At 34.9% G+C, this 22,226-nt stretch overlaps 1 protein-coding gene across 1 annotated transcript in view; it reads right to left on the minus strand.

Moving 5' to 3' along the window:
- The window catches only part of Map4k5 (mitogen-activated protein kinase kinase kinase kinase 5), a 92,536-nt gene that overhangs the window by 52,460 nt on the left and 17,850 nt on the right, over nucleotides 1–22,226 (minus strand). Inside the window, exons 2-5 of the mRNA XM_063247454.1 lie at nucleotides 21,765–21,822; nucleotides 5,295–5,385; nucleotides 4,777–4,841; nucleotides 2,093–2,148 (exon numbers count right to left, since the gene is read on the minus strand). Of these exons, the coding sequence (XP_063103524.1) occupies nucleotides 2,093–2,148; nucleotides 4,777–4,841; nucleotides 5,295–5,385; nucleotides 21,765–21,822 (270 nt within the window). The remainder of the gene's footprint in view (nucleotides 1–2,092; nucleotides 2,149–4,776; nucleotides 4,842–5,294; nucleotides 5,386–21,764; nucleotides 21,823–22,226) is intronic.

Consider the following 22,226-nt stretch of genomic DNA (forward strand, 5'->3'; position numbering starts at 1 on the left):
GGATTAAAAAAAAAAAAAAAACTTTCCAACACTCTATCCTGAATACTCTAGCTACCGTGGTCTCCCTGGGCATACCTTGGTTTCTTCCTCCCTGTACCATGGCTTGGAAACTTTCCCTTGACCATAAACTGAGACAATAAAACTTTCCTTCATTTCCTAGCTCTTAGACCTTGCTGTCCATAACCTGATGTCCAGTTTATTGAAAACCACGGTTTCAAGTATTTTTACCTATTTTATTTCATGTACCATGGTAAATAATATCCCTGTAACTCTGTATGGACAAGACATGGAAGTCTGTTAGAATGACAGAATTTAAAGATTGAACTAATCTTGGAGGTTGTCCTTTACAAAGCCTCACTTTTACTAGAACCATATGAGAAACTAAGGTCATACTCTAGGGTCAGAGTATAAATCCAAGGTATTTTTTCACATTCATGGAAGCGTACACGATACCCATATTCTGTCCACTGTTTAAAGAAACAGTGAACTTTGCAAATTTAAATATAAAGAAAATAAATTTGTCATTAACTCTCTGCCATGAGCACATAATTAAGTTTATATCTTATATACATTTCTACATTGTATAAATATTATAGAAAGATATATCTGAAAATACATGTAGCCAGCCCTCTGTAGTTTCTATATGCATGGATTTAAACAATCATGAATTGAAAATATTTAAAAAATAAACTCTTGTTTGTATAGACTTTTTTCTTTGTTCCCCTTCAAAGACACAAGGATTTACACAATGTTTACACTGTACTACTGTAAGTAATCTAGAGATGACATAAAGCATACAGGAGAGTATAAATAAGTCATGTGTAAATATAATGCTATCTTACATAAAGAACTTGAGCATCCACAGATTCTGTTATCTGTGGGGGTCCTGGTAATAATAACCCATGGACATGACCATACATAACACAAAGTATACATAGATATTAGAGGATTTGCTTTTATTTCACAGTGAGATTTGGCATATGTCTTTTAAGGTAAATGGAAATGAAACTTGATTAAAATGACCAGAACTTTCTATTAGATCTGATCAATCTTCTAGTTTCCACAATATGTGAGAATCAATTATAGACATGAGTTTCACCTCTAAAGAAACTATAGCTGGGTATTTAGCTCAGAAGCATAAGCACCTGCCTTGCAAGCACACAGTTGTAAGTTCGATCCCTGGTACCAAAAACCAAACCAAACCAAACCAAACCAAAACACTCCAAAAAACCAAACCAAAACAAAAAAACCCTATATAACTAGGAAGTACACAGAATTAACAGTTAACAATTAACAATTGTATATTACCAAAAAACAGCCACTAGAAACAAAAGCCCACAATTATTACCATGTAATGTCACCTCATTTAAATGCTTTAAAATATATGAACAAAATTGTTAACTGCTAATTTGCTCAATAAGTACCCTTTGAGGGGACTAAAAAACAAAAGAAATTTGCGAAAATAGCACATATCCTACACTTATATTGAAGACCTGGTTTTGTATACTAAAAATTCTCACAGGCCATATGCAAAGCAACAAAGACATTTGTTTAATAAAACTGTTAACCAAAGTTATAAAAAGAGGTTCTGCTATCATTACATGTTCATTTCACAGTTAGAAATTCCAGGTAACACTCTGGGCTACTGCCGTGCAATTTTTCTTTGGAGGGCAGAAATGGTAAAGGCCCTCATGTGTATGTAAGAGATTACTTCTTCTGCCTTAAAACAAAGCCCAGCCAACTTGTTACATTAGGAGATCTTACGATTCACTCACGAAAACCAATTTACATCTTTCTTTAGCTTTGTAGCAACTAAAGGCCAAGTGCCACAAAGCTGACCATCTCATAAGATCCCTAGACATGTCAGTATCAAAGGGCCACCACCACATTCCATCACTGTGTGCTATCAGCATCAGCTTAAAGAATTCTTGTGATTCATTCATGAAGAAAAATAACCAGCTTACAGAATTATAGTATGAGGGATTAACAGAAAAATAATTTTGGCTTACCCTTTCTCTTTTGGAGGGCCATCATTTTACAGTTATCAATTGTGAAATGAGAATTGTCTGTCTACATATGCAAATATAGTTACCTGTAAAGTTTCTCTGCACACATAGGCTATTTGTAATTCTGATAATGGTCCAGTAACTAGGAAAAAAAGAGACTGTTATACCTTTGAACCTAACAGATTAAAAAAAGTAACATTTTTGAGAATTTAAATGTGTACTTTAGGATTTACTGGGGCCAGGGACATAGCTTAGTGGCATACGTACCTGCCTAGTAAATGTAAGGTTGTGTATCACCCCCAAATAAGACTTACTCTTTAATAAGTTTGATCAGTCAAAATTTCTAATACTGCCATATACATGGCTTAAGTACTAAGCACCAACAGGAAATTCTACAGAAAGCAATGGACATGACATGCTGATAATACCAAACAGTTTTTCAGAAATAAGGCCAAGAAACTAGATAAACATATATAACTAATTATAGTTATACAGACATAGAGAAAATAATGAAATATAATGAAAAAAATCACATCTTTTAAAAAAGTCAACATATTATCTCTTCAGTGTAATTCTTTACCATACACATTAAGATAAGGAGGCCTGATTCAATATATTATTAAATAATTTGAAAAGTCCTAGATCACTTCTGGACAACCAGCCCTCTCCCAGACATGAAATATAAAACCCTTACTATGCAAATACTAATCAGAAGTTTTGGAACTATTCCTTTCAGTATGATCAGAAAAATTCTGAGGTGGTGTCTTTCTTTTAACAGTGAAATGCAGATACTTACACATGATATTTGAATGGAAACATTTTATACATATTTTATTTACTACTTGCACATACTCAGGAATAGATTCTTAGTAAATTAGTAAAATAGTAATAGGAAAAGTGAAATCACTTTATGAACAGCATCTAATTTATATGTGTAGACAATCTTAATAATATACTATTTTAGTATATTATTTATAGGAATGGATACTTCTTAGATTCAATTTAAGTAAACAAGTATCAGAACTTAATAACGAAAAGTAGAAATTTCACTAATAAAATGAATGTCTCAAAATAACTCTCTAAAAGGGAAAGTAGTAAGAACTGCCAACTGTCGTTTACTTATACTCTTCATTTTTCATTCAGAAGTGTGAATGCATAGATTACAACTGAATACAAACAATTAAAGGGTTATAATTCTTTATATTGAAAAAAGCCTTAAATCAGTGCCAAAGAGCTATTTTCTACCACTAATTACCATTACAATCAACAGCAGATAAGTGAAGTCTTATAATACTACAGAAAATGAAAGGTTATGAAATGAAAATGAGTTTTCCTTTTTTTAAACTGTAGTTCTTTTTAAAAACTTGACAGTTTAAATCATTTTGTATATTTGTAGTATTATGTAGTACATTTTTAAAAATAGAGGCAGTGATCAAGACTATTTTGTTACTGATTGTTACGACATCATTTTAAATTTATAAATGAGTTATGCATCAACATTTTAACTATAATTCAGAATTTTGTATCTGAGTCCGGCTTTTCTTTTCTTTATGGTGATCACTTTCAATCTGGTACACACCTTTTCATTTCTCTATGCATTTATATCATATGTAGGTTGACAAGAAAATGATTTTGAAATCTTAGTATGAGCAACTATGTGACACATTTTCTTGAGGATACATAATCAGGTCAATAAATGCGAAGCTACATCATTTTTTCAAGTGCTGGGCAGGATTTCTTTATTACAGGTATACTGCAGGTTATTTAACCACTACTCTGACATTTTAAAAATGTGACCTCTGTAAATTACAAAATGTGAAAGTGGAAAAGCATTTCTTTTTTTTACTCTATTGTAGCTACTTTTGTAAAATGTGTAATTAAAACTTGATAAAACTTCTAATATAAAGATTTCAGCAGAGAAGTCTTTAAAATAGTTCACATAACCCCTCCATACAACCCCTACGCCCTGGGTCTGAACCGAGTACATACTAGTCAAATGCTCAACCTCGAAGAAGCCACATTCTTAATCCTTTCATTTTTTTGGAGACAGTTTCACTAGGCTCCCCAGACTGGGCTCAAACTTGGGTTCTCCTGCATTAGTCTTCCACAGTACTTGGATTACGTGTGTGTCACTAGGCCTAGTTTCTCATAATTCTTAATTGTAAATTATACAATACAAGGCTGCAATGGGAGTTTTACTATCTTACCTCTGTTAAACAAGGAAAGGAAAAATTATCATACAAGGTGTATACTCGGTTTCACAAATTTTATATTCACAAAGCTGTCAACAACAATACAGACTGGAACCCTACTGTAGAGTTGGAATGAACATCATTCCTAAACGGTATCAACTCAGAAAACTGCCTATACTAGAATTCTAAACACTATGCTAAAACAAACAAAAACTATACATTTTAATACAAAATTATTTTAATACAAAATTATTAAAGTAGCACATAAACTGTCTTAAGACAATTTTTTATGTTGAATTTAAATTCTTATTTAACAGGACATTTAGACAGTTTCACTTATACTTAAAACATTTTTCTGTAGACTACATCTAAAAAGTATAATTTAAGTTGGACAAATACTTTTGGATTTTTCCAGACTGAATTAACAAAAAAAAAAAATAGATTTTATGCAGTACTCTAAGAACAAAAGAATGTAACACAGTATATCCACCTCCTAATTTCCCTATTAGTTGGAAATATCAAGCAACAATCATTAAAGTCAATGTTGGTATTAAAATGTAAAGTGAAATTAACAGTACCATGGTAAATATCTTGAAGAGATCCGCCACCACAGTATTCCATACAAATCCATAGTTTTTCTCGACTAATAAGAAAGAAAACTGTATTAGCTGATAATTCTGTCAATAAAATAAGCACTCTTAAGGCTCTCACTCTTAGCATGCCTGGGTTCAGGATGTACCGGAGAGTGCACAAAAAACTGTCACAGCAGTCTCTCTTCAATATACAGAAAAGCACGTCAGTTTCAATTCTGTTCTCATCTTAAATGGTTTAGCGTATGATCAGTTTTGCAAGCTAAAAGGCTTACTTGTAATTATTCGCGTTTCATTAAGGTTGCTAGATAAAGTACAACCATATAAATGGAGGTGCCATTAATAGTGTAATTACTTTATTATTTAGAAATTTTGGAACTCTGAACAATGGAATTTTTAAATGCTCACATGCAATAGTATTTACAAAAAGAAAGCGAGAATAGTGACAAAGAAAATATAAACTACACTACAAAGACAGCAGATGTTTTTAGTTGGTTATTTTTTACCTGAGATAGCTCCCAAAATAGGCAACGATGTTGCAGTGTTTACATTCTTTAACCATAAATATTTCTTGTTGAATCAGAGAAAAATCATCTCCTGAAAAACAAAATAATTGGTCATCATGTTATTGGAAATCTCTGTAAGTTTAAGGAAGGAAAACTCTATAGTAAATATTAAGATAAAGATGAGGAATTAACCATTTCCAACACTTCAAAATATACTTTCTGAATAAAACCTGAAGGGTAAAGGGCCAGGGATATGGCTCAGTGGCACAGTGTCTGCCTGGCAAGAGCAAGGTCCTGAATTCAGTCCCCAGTACCACGAAAACAAACAAAACCTGAAGTGTTCAGAATGCACAGATCTTTGAATCCACAGATGCTTCAAAGATTTTTTTTAGAAGCATTGAGATAGATGTTTACTATGGTATGATTTAAAATGAGAATGGCTAAATAAACTCCAGTTTAGCACAGTTAAAGATACTGTTATCATTTTACATTTTTGAAGTGAAAATACTTTCATGATATATTAGCTAAAAAACCCACATATATGGGGCTGGGGATTTAACTCAGTGGCATAAGCGCCTGCCTTGCAAGCAGGCAGTCGTGAGTTCGATCCCCGGTACTGATAAAAAGGAAAAAGACAAAACAAAAAAAACAAACAAAAAAAACCCCCCCACATATATATGGCTTTAAAAAACATGCAACTGTTATATCTTCATAGTAAAACTGAAACTTATTTTGCTTTTTTTCTCTTTTGTGTTAACATTTTCCAATCTGTTTACCACAAGACTGTTAGTTTTAGAAAAAATATTAAAATAAAATAGTTTATTTAAGGGAATTTCATGGTAATTATAGAAAAATTCCATACCCATGCAGTTTTTTTAACATCAAAGTAGTGTTTATTTCAGTAAAATGATTCCATGTGTATAGTGTAAAGACAGTCTATGTGGCTATTAGAGCATGGGCTCTGGATTACACATACCTATTTCAAATCTTAGCTTTGACTTTCATTGCCAATTTCAGCAACTAACTCCTCTCTGCCAGTTTCTTCTATTGATTAGTAACTGGATTCACTCTGCTACTTAGCTTTCTTACCTACTACTTTCCCAAACAGTGCCTGTATCTAGTAATATCAAGTTGCTGGCCATTTCTATCCTGTACTTTTACATCCCCATGCTGGTGATTATATAATTTCCCTAGTTGAGAATGTTGTGGGAAAGATGTACGGCACACAGTACACACAGCACATTTGACAGTAGTACCACATGTCAGAGACTGAGAAAGCTACAAATTAAATTAAAAGTGTTCTTTGTCAGGACATCATTATAATCATTATTTATCTTTTTTAAAATTTTAAAATAAAAAACAAAGTAAAAATGATGATACAGAATTTAAAAAACAGAGTATTAAGGAATTAAGAATGCTTAATGTGTTTCATATTACTGTTTTCAAAGTAGTTGTTTGGATTACCAGAGGTGTATGAAGAATGATCAATGAAAGCACAAACCATTCTTTATGTTGGGCAAACAGATGAGTAGTGCAATTATCCATTTTGTATATATATAGATACATATACATGGCCATAAAATCTTTTCTTTTTTCTTTCTTTCTTTCTTTCTTTCTTTCTTTCTTTCTTTCTTTCTATCCTTTCTACCATCTCAGTTGTTTCTTACCTTTTTAGCTATTTCCTCCCCTTTTACAATATCTATTGTACATTTTGGATCCCACTAACTCTCAGTTTTTTAAAACAGAGAGACAACACTATGTTCACCTTTGTGAGTCCAAACCATTTCACCTATGAGCATGATCAAATTGCATCCATTCACCTACAAGAGCCTTGAGACTATCCAGCTGAGTAGTTTTCCACTGAATAAACATACCTTATCTTTCTTACCCATTCCGCGGTTAATAGGCAAGCTACCCTGCTTTTTTCTGGTTCTGTGTTACATGGAGCATTGTTTTCTCCCCTTTGACTTTCAGTCTATGAATTTCCTTTTGAGTTAAATGTGTTTCTTGTATACAGCATATTAACGGATCTTGTTTCTTGATCCATTCTGCCCGTTTCTTTATATTAGTGAATTGAGGCCATCTACATTAATGGTCACAACCAGCATACATTGCCTCATTTCTGCCATGCTATCCTCCTGCCTTTGGCCCTCCATTTTTCCCCTCTGTTCAACTGCCTACCCTGTTTGGCAATTCCCACTCTGTTGCTGTTCCTGGAACCATGGTCATCTTTATCTCTCCCTAGAATATACTTTAGCATTCTCTATAGGGTTGATTTGGTGGTCATGAATTTCTTCAGTTGTTTTTTAATGTGGAAGTATCTTATTTTTCCATCAATTTTGAAAGATAGCTTTGTAGGGTACATCAATCTGGTTGGAAATTTTTCAGCACTTCTTTAAAACACTTCACTCCAAGCTCTTTTTAACTTGATGGTTTGTGTTGAGAAGCCTATTGTGATTCTGATGGGTTTTACTTTATAGGTGATCTGCTTCTTTTCTCTTTAACAGCTTTTAATATTGTTCTTGTGCTGAATTTCTGGGATCTTGATCATTATATGTCTGGGTGTAGATTTATTTTGGTTATGGCTAGGTGGAGTTCTGTATGACTTACTTATCTGCATGTCAGGTCTTTTTCCTGTGCTTGGGAAGTTGTCTGCTATTACTTCTGTAAATAGTCTTTTTATATCATTTGTGTTGACTTCCACTAGAGAATGGATGAACCGGGGTTTGACCACACCTGTGGGGGCAAGACAAGCTGAGTCTGGGAATAAAGACTGCAGGGTTAGCTGCAGAAACAAGTGACTCTAGGCCCAAAAAATATCAAGCCCTTAGGTTGCAGATTACTAGGCAATGGGGTATCATGGACATTAAGTTGCTAAATATATAAATAAATGGGGGAGTAGTTCCTCTTCCTCCCATCAGGAGAGAAGGCTCCACCTACCCCCAGCTTTCATCTATTTCATCTCTTTATCCTGTCACAGTTTTCCCCTGCCCCGCCCCTGGGCACATCAAGAGCCATGTGACTAGCAGTACCTGCTTTTTTGTTGACACCTATTAGTCTTAAGGTTTTTTTTAGTCATCTTAAAATTGTTGAATTGTTATTTCCTGGTTCCTTGTTTTTTTAAGACTATTTCCTTTTGTGATTGCTAGCTGCAATCCTGTCTTCAAGGTCTGAAAGTTTATCTTCAGTTGTGTTCAAGTGGTTCTGCTGGCTTTCAGTGGAGTTTTTAATTTCCTGGGTATGTTTTTGAACCTGTTTCATGTATTCTAATTCTCATATTGTTCATTCAAGGTTCCCATCAGTATCTCATGACTCTTTTTTTAAATGTGTCTTTAGATATGTTTGGCAATTCTTTCATTATGGTTGCCACTTCTTTTACCTGAAATACTATTTTGGATCTGATTTCTTTCACAGACTCATGAAGTTTCTGGACTTCAGTTGCCATCATTTCAGAAATTTCAGATGTGCAACTTCCAATTTCTTCCATGTCTTTGTCTCTTGGACATGTTCTGTGTGAGCCGAAAGTCTGAGATTCTATTTTGCTCCTCTATCTTGACATTTTCTTAGGCTCCTCTGGATGAGCTGGTTGTGGGGTCCCAAGTGCTTCCAAAGTTGGCTGCCCATCCAAGGTGTAGAGGAATGTGCCAGGTACCTGGTTCTCTGAATCTAATTTCCCAGAGAGGTGGTGGGGTTTGGGGGTGGGCTTCTCTAGATCCTTAGGGCTACAATGAGGCTCCCTGATGGCCATGGACATGCAGAGTTAGGGCTGCTGCTTCTCTCAACCCACGCTGGCTACCGGCAGGAAGGTGCTTGATGGTGGCCAATGGATATGCGGAGTTGTGGCTGGCTGCTTCTCCTGGCCCACATTATTTATGTTTTGAAAGATATTTATCATTAATATTCCTCTTTTGAAAAAAAACTTCAGGTTTAAAATCTGTGGTGTTCAGATAGACTCTGGCTATATCTCAGTCATTTAAAAACTGGTTGTTTTTAAATCAAGAAGGAAAAATTTTGAAATTGGGCCTTAGATAATAAACAAAATCTTCAACTCAGAGGCTGTTCTCTTTCATATTTCCAATTATTATGATTCAGAGCCAAACAATTTTTAAATAATTTTAAATAATTTTGCCATGCAATAACACCTTTTAAGAAACTGATCGTTATAAATATAGTTTAAATATGTATTTAGTTTAGTTATTATGTATCAAATTATTCACAGTCATTGTCTTACTTTCTCTTGTTGCGGAGACAAAATACCCAACATGCAAAGTTAAAGGAAAGGTTTATTTTTAGTTTGTAGAAGTTTTAGTCCATAACATGCTGGCTCCAAGGCAGAGGGGCAAATAGTTCATGGGAGACAGAAAATACTACCGGAGAGAACAGAAGGGACAACCTTCTTTCTGTCCCTTATGCCGCATGCAGGCTGCCCACCCTGGGGTAGTTGTAGTACTCACACCCTTAATCCCAGCCTTGCACCAAGAATCAATCACAAACTCTAGATTCAGCTACCTTGGGAAAGCCCGACTGTCATGATACATGAGGTTTTTTTTCCCTCAGTGGTGGGGGCGTACATCTTTAAATACCCTAACAGCTATTAAGGAACTCTTTTCCTTATGTAAATATTAACTGTTAATTCAGCTACAGCATTTATGGATAACGATTTTAAAAGATTTAGGTAAACCAAATGATACAGTTTTCTATCCGAATAAAAATCTGAGTAAAAAGTCTTTTAAGACAGCTAAGCTTTTATTTGTAAACTTGGGCAACATGTATCACATGTATTTTGTATTTACTGCTAAATGATGTGCCAGTAAAAGGTCCACTGTAGGTAATTCAAATAGAAGATGATCTCATGTTCTCATCATCAACATGTTCAATGTAGGCAAGAAGCAGTAAGGCCTGCAGGTTGTTGTAGTAAGTCTGTCCACCTAGGAGGAGAGGAAAGGCACAGCTCCCTGTGCCCAATCATGATCACTAGGTTACCATTTATTTTACTCCTCCATCTGAGCCTTTTCCCTTACAGCATCAGAATTTACTCTACACATGCTGATGTCCAACCAATTGGCTATATTTTAACCTATCCTTCATTTTAAAAAAGTCCTAAACCAGACATGGTGACCTGTACTAGCAGCCCCAGCTATCTTGAGATGAGATGGGTGGGAGGACTGCTTGATTACCCTGCTCGTGATGCATCTTCATTCCTTTCCTCAGCCCCTTTCCCTTCCCTGTCTCCCACTCTCTTCATCTCTTATTCCCCTTCTCATCTGAGAAGGATCTCCCTACTTCCTATTACCTAACTTTTCCTTGGCTGTTTATTTATAATTTGGGTTTCTCATATAAGAGAAACCATACAGTATTTAAACTTGTGTGTCTGATTTACTCCACTTACCAAGGTGGTCTTGAGGTGCATTGTTTGCCTACAAATGACTCATTGTTTTTTCTTTTTTGAGACAGGGTCTCACTATGCAGTTCAGACTGGCCTTGAATTTACTTTGTAGCGCAGGCTGGTCTCAATCTTGCAGTGATCCTCCTTCCTCAGCTTCCCAAGTCCTGGGAGATCTTTCTTTTATGCTGAGAAACTCTTTAGCTAACGTGGGTTTTTTTCTTTTCTTTTTTTTTTTTTTTTTTTTGTCTTTTTCGTTTTTATCGGTACCAGGGATCGAACTCACGACTGCCTGCTTGCAAGGCAGGCGCTTATGCCGCTGAGCTAAATCCCCAGCCCCTTGTTTTTTTCAAAAGGATTAGCTTCACATATTGTGCTTAACTTCTCAGTTGTGTTTAAATTCTTACACAGAACTGTCGAAATTGATAATATGACTGAATTAATACTATTACTAATGAATCATTATTTCTGGGGAAAATCAGCTCTGACTCTGACACTGCAACTTATCACCACCAAGCCTCATAAGGTGTCTACCTGGCAAGGAGGGGTCTTGGTGAGAATGAGTAATAGCTTTCTACAGATTTAGCTGAAAGCACGATTTCTCAGGAACAAGTCATTAACAATGCAGATGTTTGGGGCGCGTGCCTTCTTTAATACACACAATCTATTAAGTAAAGTGGAATTCTGGGAACATTCTTCCTGTATCTGTTGTTTTAAGCTTTAATGTGAAGTAGGCAAAGAATTCTGTGAAATGAAGTTGTACCATGCAACAGACTACAGATACTATTTTTGAAAGCCATTCTGAGAAAGAAACCAGTTATCTGTCACAGATATAATTATTCTTTGATGACCTAGATCAGCCTTGTTGAAGTAATCGGAAATTTGGATATCTATTTTATTCTTCTAAATGATGCCAGTTTAGTTGGCAGTTTACTTCCCACTAAAATTCACTATGCTCAGAAGTGTGGGTTTTGAGATGCTATCTTCTCGAAGTTTCATTCTTTTATTTTGGCATGGTTAAGTGAGAGATTGGTTGACAAATACAGTGTCTCAGTATTTCAGTTTTGACCATGCAACCTATTAGTATTTCCATCTGAATGTCTTGGTAGTATCCTGAATTTAACACACCCTAACGTACTAACATCTTCTCTTAAAAATTAATTTATCTGGGGTCTGGGGATTTAGCTGAGCGGCATAAGCGCCTGCCTTGCAAGCAGGCAGTTGTGAGTTCGATCCCCGGTACCGATAAAAAGGAAAAAGACAAAACAACAACAACAACAACAAAATTAATTTATCGGGGTTGGGGATTTAGCTCAGCGGCATAAGCGCCTGCCTTGCAAGTGTGCGGTCGTGAGTTTGATCCCTGGTACCGATAAAAAAACGAAAAAAAAAAAAGAGAGAAAAAAATTATTTTATCTTCCCAATGTTCCTATTTGTGTTAATGTATTTTACTATAAAGATATTACCACTGCCAGCCTGTCCTTACTTGCCTAAGAGAATCCACTTCCATCAGCTACAATTTGTGTCATGGGTCCTCCTTACTGAATGAAGGGACCAAGTTGGACAACTGGACTATAAAGATATTAATTCATAGCTTGGAATGAGCTAATTGATTTGCCTGAAAATGTGAACCAGAGACAGTCTGCTGTCAGTCAGCAGCAGAGTCACATTAAAAGTGGAATATTTGAGTAAAAGGCCATGGACCTTTAATGTTTGTGACTAATGTTCTAGAAATGCCCTATTGAGAACCTGGTTGCTGAATATAACCTTATACAGAAAAAAATTCTACTAGAGATCAAATGTTTGGGCATATTTTTTTTTTCGTCTTTTCTCTAATAAAGGTATACCAAAGCATAGGCAGAAACAGGTGGGCACCACTTATAATCTGACTCTTTAGGGGATGTAAGGTTTGTGTGTTAGACAATTCAGTCTAATACTCCTAGGAAAAAGTGACCCACTTGAGTCAGAAAGAGAATCCAGGAGCACAAGAGAGGTGGTAACATTTCGTCTGAGATAGTAAACACTGGAACCAGTCCTAGTTAAAATGATAATTAAACGATTAAAAGCTCCTCAGACTGGCTTAAGCCCTCAAAAGCAGTTGCAAAAAACAAATGAAAAGTGCAGAGATGTATTAGTTATAAAATACTGGGTTCTGGAAGGTATTGACATTAGGGATTTGTGTTTTAAATTTTTTTGGAAAAACCACTGTTGTAGCATGGTTAGTGAGCACTAACGCAGCAATCACAGCTTTCACCACTGTTTTAAGGCCAACAATCTGAGACAGAATTGCTAATGAGACTACCAAGTACTGCATGACCCTGAATGCCAAGTTTTGTGATGCACAAAGACTACTACTGTCCATTGTTCCTATGCCATCACCTGTCTAGCAGCACACTGCAACTCTAAGCTACAATTTTAAACTGAAGTGGGCAAACATGACACTCTACACAGATACAGCCTTAGGGTCACTTTAAGGGATAGTCTTTGTTCCCAGTTTCTTAGTTTCAAATAAAACTATCCAATGCCAGTGTTTACTTAGCTATTAGTGGTTTTTCCTATGATTAGTTCATCAAAAAAAGGATTAAGTTACATCCTATAAGGGCCTTCTGGGTAATATTTGTAATCAATATCCTCAAAAGGATTTCTTACAATTGAAGAAGTCCTCAAAATAATTCCTTTGAAATATCAAAAGCACTGTATTCTCAGATTTAAAAAGGGACTAAAGGGGCTGGGGATTCAGCGGCATAAGCACCTGCCTTGCAAGCAGGTGGTTGTGAGTTCGATCCCCGGTACTGATAAAAAACAAAACAAAAAAATCTGCTAAATAAATCAACTTTGGAAGTGATTTTAAAAAATAAATAAAAATAAAAAGGTACTAGGCGGGGCTGGGGATTTAGCTCAACGGCATAAGCGCCTGCCTTGCAAGCAGGCAGTCGTGAGTTCGATCCCCGGTATCGATAAAAAGCAAAAAGACAAAAAAAAAAAAAAATCTATAAAAAGGTACTAAGCATTAAACGTTCTGTTGTTGCAAGATGTAATGCAGCAGGATTCACCACTGCATCTGGTAGATCACAGATTTACCAAAGCAATTAATTAAACCAGTACCCATAATTTTGTGAACAGCTATCTCTCCAGAGTTTAAAACCTACATTCATTAAACCCCTAACGTGTTCTGGGGAAGATATATGCTTGACTAATGTTAGAAAAATATTCCTCTTTGGATCTTCTATTAAAAAAATTTAACAGAAAACTGCAAAAAACATGCTCATCCTACATGCGAACTATTATTTTTAAAGCTAAAAAGTACTTCTATGTTTTATTCTACATTATTGTAACCACACTAATTTAACTATCTTACAAGAAACAGCCAATGTAGAAGAGAATGAAAAAACAATCACCTACAAAGTCACTATTTTCTTGCATTCCTATAATTGAGATTCCTCTTACCACATACACAAATTACATTCATATGACAATGTTTTATACATTCTTTTGACTCCACAATATTTTTAAAATATTGAAAACCATTTAAAAGACCACAGGAATTGGAAGGGTACAAGTAAACATGTCTATTTATAAATGATCTGATCTTCTATGAAGAAAACCCTAAAGATTCTGCCCAAAACCTGTTAGAACTAGTAAATCTGGGTGGAATTTCAAGGGATCCTATTATCATTTAAATATGAACTGCTCCCCCAAAGACTAATGTCTTAAGGATGCCAATCTTGTCAACAGATTAATCCAAGGATAAGTTCATGGATGAATGTGCTGTGAGAAGGTGGGGCCTAGCTGGAGAAAGTGGGTGACTGAGGGTGCAACCTAAAAGGGCAAATTTTTTCCCCAGTCTCCATTTTTCTCTCTGCCACTTCCTGCTCAGCTTCCAGGTTGTCATGAGGTGAGCACCTTTCCTCTACCATGCCCTCTGCTATTGTTTCTGCAAAGCTAGACAATCATGGACCAAAACCGAGAGCCAAACCAAACTTCTCTTGTATTAGCCAGCTTTTTCTTGCTGTGCCCAAAATACCTGACATCTACAATTCAAAGGGTCAAAGATTTATTTTGGTTCACAGTTTGAGACAGGTTTCAGTACATGGTGGGCAAACTCAAAGGCAGAAACATGGACGAAGAAGACCTAGAGAAAAGCATCTCACCTCATGACAGCCAGGAAACAGAGAGGGAAAAAGCCAGACAGGATGGGGCCAGTAAGTTACTTCCATAGCCCCCATTTCCTAATATCCTATTCAGTCATAAACTCATGAATCAGTTACCTAATGATAAAGTTAGTACCCTCACAATCCAGTCATCTCACTAGGTGTCTCTTAGTTCAATCAACAATGATCATTATAATATACATCTAGTAACCCTACTTTTGGGTATATGTCCACACATACCCAGGCCATATTCATAGAAGCACTATTTACAAAAGTCAAGAGGTAGTAGCTGCCAGATATAGCTCAGTGGTACAATCAAGTGCGAGGTCCTCAGTTCAGTTTCTGGTACAAAAGGTAGTAGCAACCTAGATGGGTATCCATGAATGAATGGATAAACAAAAAGTACACATACACTATGCAGCCTAAAAAAGGTAAAAAAAAAACCTGTCACATGCTACAACATGGATGGAGAATGAGGACATTATGCTAAGTGAAGAAATCTAATCAGAAAAACATAAGCACTGTATGATGCCACTTGTATGAGACATCTACAATAGTAAATTCAGAGACACAAAAAGTAGGATCATGGCTACTATCGACTGGAAAACACGGTTAATGGATAAAGTTTCAATTTTACAAGATGAAAACATTTTGGAAATCTGTTTAAATATATATGTATTAAACAAAGCTGAACCAACCTTATATGCTTACATAGCTAAGATAGTAAATTTTATAACATGTGCTCTCAACTATAATAAAATGTTTAAATTGTGTAAATATAGCCTATTTAATATTTTAATACAGTTGGATGTTCAAATTAAAAAGACTTTTTAAGCATACATACATACATATATATATATGCATATGTGTGTCTGTATGATTACATAGCCAGTACAGCTGCAATCTCAGCTCTTGGAAGGCTCAGGCAGGAGAACTGTGAGTTCAAGCCTGACCTGAGAATTTAGCAACTTAGTGAGACTGTCTAAAAATAAAAAATTAAAGAGGGATAGAGATACAGGTCAATGCAGAAGCCCCGAGTTCAATCTTTTTTTTTTTTGTCTTTTTCCTTTTTATTGGTACCGGGGATCGAACTCACAACTCCCTGCTTGCAAGGCAGGCGCTTATGCCACTGAGCTAAATCCCCAGTCCCCCCCGAGTTCAATCTTATAATACCACAAAATAACCAAGCAATCAACCAAACAATAGTAATCTAAATATTTTTGTATTAATTATAGGAAAATCACACAGTAAAAATTAGATCTTTAATTAACATAAAATCAGGCAGTATGAAAAGTTTTGTGCACTAGTAAGTACTAAACACATTTCTAAAGTTTATGAAATGAATCAAGTTAAAGATGAACAAACTGAAAACTGCTTTTAGTGGTAGCTCTAAGCACAGCTAATAAATTAGCAGCATATCTCCAGAAAAATCAATTAATACAATGCTGAATATACCACTTGCTAAGTTTCACACATCAATGAAAAAAACACAGTAGCACAACAATGACACTCATGAATTTGATTGTTTTGGCTAATAATAAAAAATATGAGTTTTCCCATTGAATAAAATGAATACAAAATGTTAATAAATAAAATGTCATTTCTAATAAACTTTCTTTGGGATGTCCTCTTAGGTGCTAAAAACTTAAGAGAGAAAAACCCCATCAGTTTTGAACCTGCCATCGAAGGTGATCTTTTATTTACTACAAAGTAACAAAATATACTGATTATAGTTTTATTTTGTGTTTTAAAATTAGAAAACAAAAGTATCGTGGCTTTACAAATAATTTGGTTTTTGTTTGTTTTTTGGTGGTAGTGGGATTGAGCTGAGGACCTTTGTACTCAGCGACATTCCTGCCCTTTTTAATGCTTCATTTGGAGACAGGGTTTCATTAAATCACTAAGCTGCTACTGATTTTACGGGTTCACATTCATGTTCCTCCTGTCTCGTCTCCCAGGGCACAGGAATTACAGCCATGTGCCAAAGCCTGACTTCTAATTTTTTTTAAAGGCACAACATTTCTAGTTAACCATTGTTAGTTTTCTATATCTATTTAAAACCAGTAAAAATAACATATTTTGTGTTTATTTGTGCTCTCAAATTAATATTTCTCACTAATTTAAAAATGAGTTGTCTAAAGAGCAAAGACTGGGTACAAGTATTTTATTTTATATTCTTAAAAATCAAGACTATCAAATAGCTTTTGAAAAGCAGTAACATATTGTGTAGTACTTAACTAGAAGAGCTGACTTGTTTTCGATTTTGCCAAAGCACCTGTCTAGCATTCTTTCTTTTTTTTTTGTCTTTTTCGTTTTTATCAGTACCAGGGATCGAACTCACGACTGCCTGCTTGCAAGGCAGGCGCTTATGCCGCTGAGCTAAATCCCCATAGCATTCTTTCAAGAACCATGACAAGGCAAATCAATAGCTACTTAAGTCTTTCTATATCTTTGGACTTTTTCTTAGTTATTATACTTTATCTGCTTTCCAGGGAACAGGATGAAGTATTTCTCAGTAGTATAATTTTAAACATCTGTTGAAAGATATTTAAAGATTCCTACTAATTTTGTTTGTTTTTTGGTACCAGGGATTGAACTCGTGACCTGGCACTTGCCAGGCAGGTGCTTATGCTCCTGAGCTAAACCCCTGGCCCAAGATTCCTACTAATTTTGAAAAATCTCTAAGAAAATACATTTAACTTATTTTATTTAAAAATACAGTAATGGACTATTTCAAGACCATTTCAAACTTAGCATTTTAAAAAATAAGCAAGTGAACAAAGAAAAGTTTATTCACTAACATAGAGCAATGATTTCACCATAAAAGAGGGATAATGAGAAGAGAAAGAAGGAGGGAAAGTAAGATCCTGACCATGAGCTTTCTGAGGAATTCTGTTCCTGCTCTGGCTGTTCGCCACTACTAGCTACAGACTATGGAGCAAAATAAGCATCTGTAAAATGAGTTAGACAGTAGACTGAAATCCAGACAAAAGGCAGGAAAACCAGGAGGCATGCTCCTGATAATATCTGCCTGCTTCCCTGTAGCACTCCTGAGGCCTTATCAAAGAGCTGAAAAATGTGACTAACACACAGTATCAGTGGTAGTATTTTCAGTGCCAATTACTGCAAGTCAAATTTGATTTCATGCCACCACTTGTAGGTGACTATAAGTATACGCTACAAAAAATTTGCCTGAGCATACAAAGGGCAATAAGATCACAGGAAAGAACACTGACTTCATTTTCTTTCACAATTATTTTGTAGCTAATTAAAAAAACTAGTGCTCTATGCTAATCTATTTTTATTCTTAACTCTGAAGCTTATTTTAGTACTTTTATGACTAACAGAGGAGTTTCAAAAGCAATTTGTTGCAATAAAATTTTGACCATCACATAAAATTAAATTGCCAGGGGCAAGCCAGTAAATCATTAATAAAATTACTGTAAACTTTTTTTAATGTTGGGAAAAGTACAATTAAATCTACAGCTGGGATTTTACTTATTTAAAAATAAGTCTTCTTTATATTTTCCCAGACATAAGGCTTTTTCTAAGTCATATTGGCAAATAATTATCTTTTCATGTCTAAATAAATTCTAAACCAGTTCATCTGTTAAATCAATACAAGGAAGTGCTTTTGTATTGTCTGGCTTTGTTACAACTTTTTTCAAAGCTGCTAAATACAGTTAAGAATTCAGGGTTTTTTTGTTTTGTTTTTTGGGTACTAGGAATTGAAGTCAGGGTCTCCTGCTCCCCAGTCAGGTGCAGTGCCACTGAGATACCTCCCTGGGCCCAATAATTCAGATTTAAAGCACAGCTATCTCTAGAATTTTTAAAAGCATCTGAGCTGAATTTTGGGGAAATTAATTAACATACTATCATATAGCATTTTTATCTAAACATTAAGTCTGTCCAAATATCTACTTTGCTTTCATTGACAAAGTTAAAAAAAAAAAAAAACACTGATTCCCCATCAAAAATTTTACAGAAAAATAAAGACAGAAAGGAAATACAGGATGCAGAAGATAAAGAATTTACTTTGAAAGTAAATGTTAACAATAGTGTTTCAAACTTTCAGGGGAATGAAGGAAAAAGGAAGAGTATAAGTAAATTAAGGAAAAAAATAAAAAGAATACTGGTATAGTTAGGGGGTGGAAAGCAGAAGAAAGATATTTACAAAGAACCAATGAAAGCCTTAGAAACAACAAGGAGTAGAAACTAGTTTGGACACAAGTAAGCCACCGATATGATGGTATACTTAAAAAAAAAAAAAATCGTACAACACAGAGAAGATACCTAAAGAGAAACTTGACTGGAGAAAAAAAAAAACCACCACCAGATAAGGCTTATAGATATGCGAGAACTATCAGGAATAGCTGGCATTCCTAAAGTAAGGAAAATTTTTAAAAATCCAAGAATTTTGAGACAAGGTTTTGCTACGTAGTCCAGGTTGGCCTCAAGCCCTCAATCATTTTGCCTTAGCCTCCTGAGTGCTGGGATTAAAGATGTGCACCACAACATCTGGCTTAAAAGACTCTGAAAACAGAGGAAAGACTGTTAATTGCAGCTCACTATGCTTCAGGGGAAAAATCGTAGAAAATTAATTTGTACACTAAGATACACCGCATTCTGTTGAAATGACTGGTCTGAAAGACAAATCGGCTCTAACAAGCAATCAGGAAGCAGCAGCAAGTCACCTAGAAGAGGAAACTTACCAGGCAGGCCCCATAGTTCTCTACAGCAATTAACAAAGGATTAAATATGAGGAAGTTGGGCTTGGTGGTAATATGCCTAGAGTTCCAACTACTTAGGAGGCTGAGACAGGAGGACTACTTACGTCCAAGAGTTTGAGGCCAACCCAGGCATAATAGCATGACCCTATCTCAAAACAATAACAAAAACCTAAACTGATCTTGCGAGTGTCTTCCCCACTTCATGAAAACGATTTAATGTTCTTCCGAAAAAACAGGAAAACAAAAAAGAAGCATCTAAAAAATAAAGCGATGAGGATTATAATATGTAATAAAAAGTCGAATTCTGTGAATAAAAGATTTCATAGTAATGGCTTAGGGAAACTGTGTAGTCATTTGAAAAAAAACAGAGCAAGACCTTGCTCATCCCCAATGACAAAATTATTCCTGATGGAGCAAACATTTAAACTTTGAAAGAAAATAGTTGGAAGAAATTACATTTCAATTTTGTATAACAATTTAGTAGAAAAGCATAAGTATGGGAAACAAAGGAGAAAAAAAGAACTGTGAGGGAAAAATAATACTTCCACATGGTTAAGAAAGGTATCCCCAGCATAGCGTGATAACAGAAAACAAACGGGAAAAACTAAAATATAATGAGTTGCTAATGTCAAAGTGCTAGCAACATCAATAACAAAAGATGGGAAGCGAAACATACGATAGGCAATCAATGGAAAGTAAAAGTGGCTAAATATAATACTCAGATCACATCACCAACGTTTACTGAACATCTATGTTTTCTAAGTGACCCTTAATATAAAATCAGTAGCTTTTTACAAAACAAGGGAGACCGGCATGGTGGCATGCATCTGTAATCCTAGCACTCGGGAGGCTGAGGCAGGAGGAGCTCTGTAAGTTCAAGGATTCCCTGCACTAGAGTGAATTTAAGGCTAGCCTAGGCTACACAGCAACAACCTGTTTCAAAAAACCAAAAAGTTAGAAGTTTTAGCCTTTTAAAAGGTCTTAAATTTAAGATGCTAGCATTTAATACTATTATGTTAAAACATATGCATGACAGTTTTCTGTTTTCACTGTATAGTCTTTGTTAATTTCAACACATGGCTTACAAAGAAATCAGACTCATGGGATTTTTAAAATATAGTCAATAACTCATTATATGAATTATAGTTATCTATATGCTCAAGTCAAATAAAGGAAAAAAACTCTTGTAACAAGCCCAGTGCACTCAATGCAGACAGAAAAGGGATACATATCTTTGTTTCCTCTAGACTAAAACTGTTCCTTGATCAGACTTGAATATTTGCTCAAATAACTCCTCTAAGAGAAATAAATATTTGTATAGTTCTCATATTTTCTTATTATTTGTGTCAGGGATATTCTGAAATTCATTCTATACTTATGAAGTATACCTAATATGAGGACTCTACAACAGTATAATTTCAAATATTGCATAAATTTTAAAATAATCCCAGCATATATGCTACCTCAGTAATATCATCTCTCTAATGAATTACACATAAAATGACCCAAAGATTATATCTGAAGTAAAAAAAAATTTAACTGTTCAAATTAAGAAGCTGACATAATTATGGTCACACATTACCCACAATGAACCTACAAATGAACAGATCACCAAATTATTCACCCACCTGGCCAAAAATTACTACTGCTTTCATTAAAACCTTCTAGGAAACCAAAATCATGAAACTGATTAAGTTTTATACAGTTTCATTTTCAAAATGAATTAGTGTGTTTTGAAACAGTCTTCTGACACACATTAAGTACTAACAATATAACCATTAAGCTAAGATCAGAATTACCAAAATTAAATCAACTGGTCCAGAACAGCTGACAAAATATCATTATCCTGAATATTATGTGAGTATTCCCCCACCAAAAGCTCTAAATACTTTCCTACTCAACTTTTCATAATAATTAATCTAAAGTTAAAACATTGTAATTGTAAATTACTTAAGTTGTCAGTAATATATCTTCTAATTTTTCATACATACATTTCAAATTTTATTTAGCAAAACTGTCACATCAAACTCGCCTTTAATTGCCTTCAGTGGAATTTAGCATATCACAGTGCAGATATTCTACCAATTTGCCAAAACATAGAAAAACTTATTTTGGAAGAAAGCAAACAAGGAAAGTAATGTAATGTTTTTCAATCCTGTATTTAAGAAAGTTGTTCCAAAATTATCTTAAAGATTGTAATACATACCAGGCTCCAACTTGATAATTTTTACTGCTGCCAACTCTCCTGTGTGTATATTTCTAGCCTAAAAGTAAAAACAAAAACAAAAAATTAAAATAGTTTGTTAATTACATAAACATTACCTGTCACTATTACTTATCAACCATGCTTTTTTTTTTTTTTTTGTCTTTTTGAGACAGGGTCTCGCTATGCAGTTCAGGCTGGTCTTGAGCTCACTTTATAGCCTAGGCTGGTCTCCAACTCCCAACGATCCTCCTGCCTCAGCCTCCCGAGTGCTGGGATGACAGGCATGAGCCACCACACCCAGCTCAACCATGCTTCTAATAAAATTGAAAACCAAAATCTTTTTCTCCAATGAAATTAGTACATTTTCAATAATGAAACATATAGAAAATACATAAATTATTTTTAAAAATTATCTTAGTTCTACCAGTCAAAAGTAGTTGCTACTCTAAAGTTTGATATATT

This window comes from Cavia porcellus, unplaced genomic scaffold (assembly GCF_034190915.1).
Source record: "Cavia porcellus strain 051 isolate PalLab524CR breed Dunkin Hartley unplaced genomic scaffold, mCavPor4.1 scaffold_1, whole genome shotgun sequence".
NCBI lineage: Eukaryota > Metazoa > Chordata > Mammalia > Rodentia > Caviidae > Cavia > Cavia porcellus.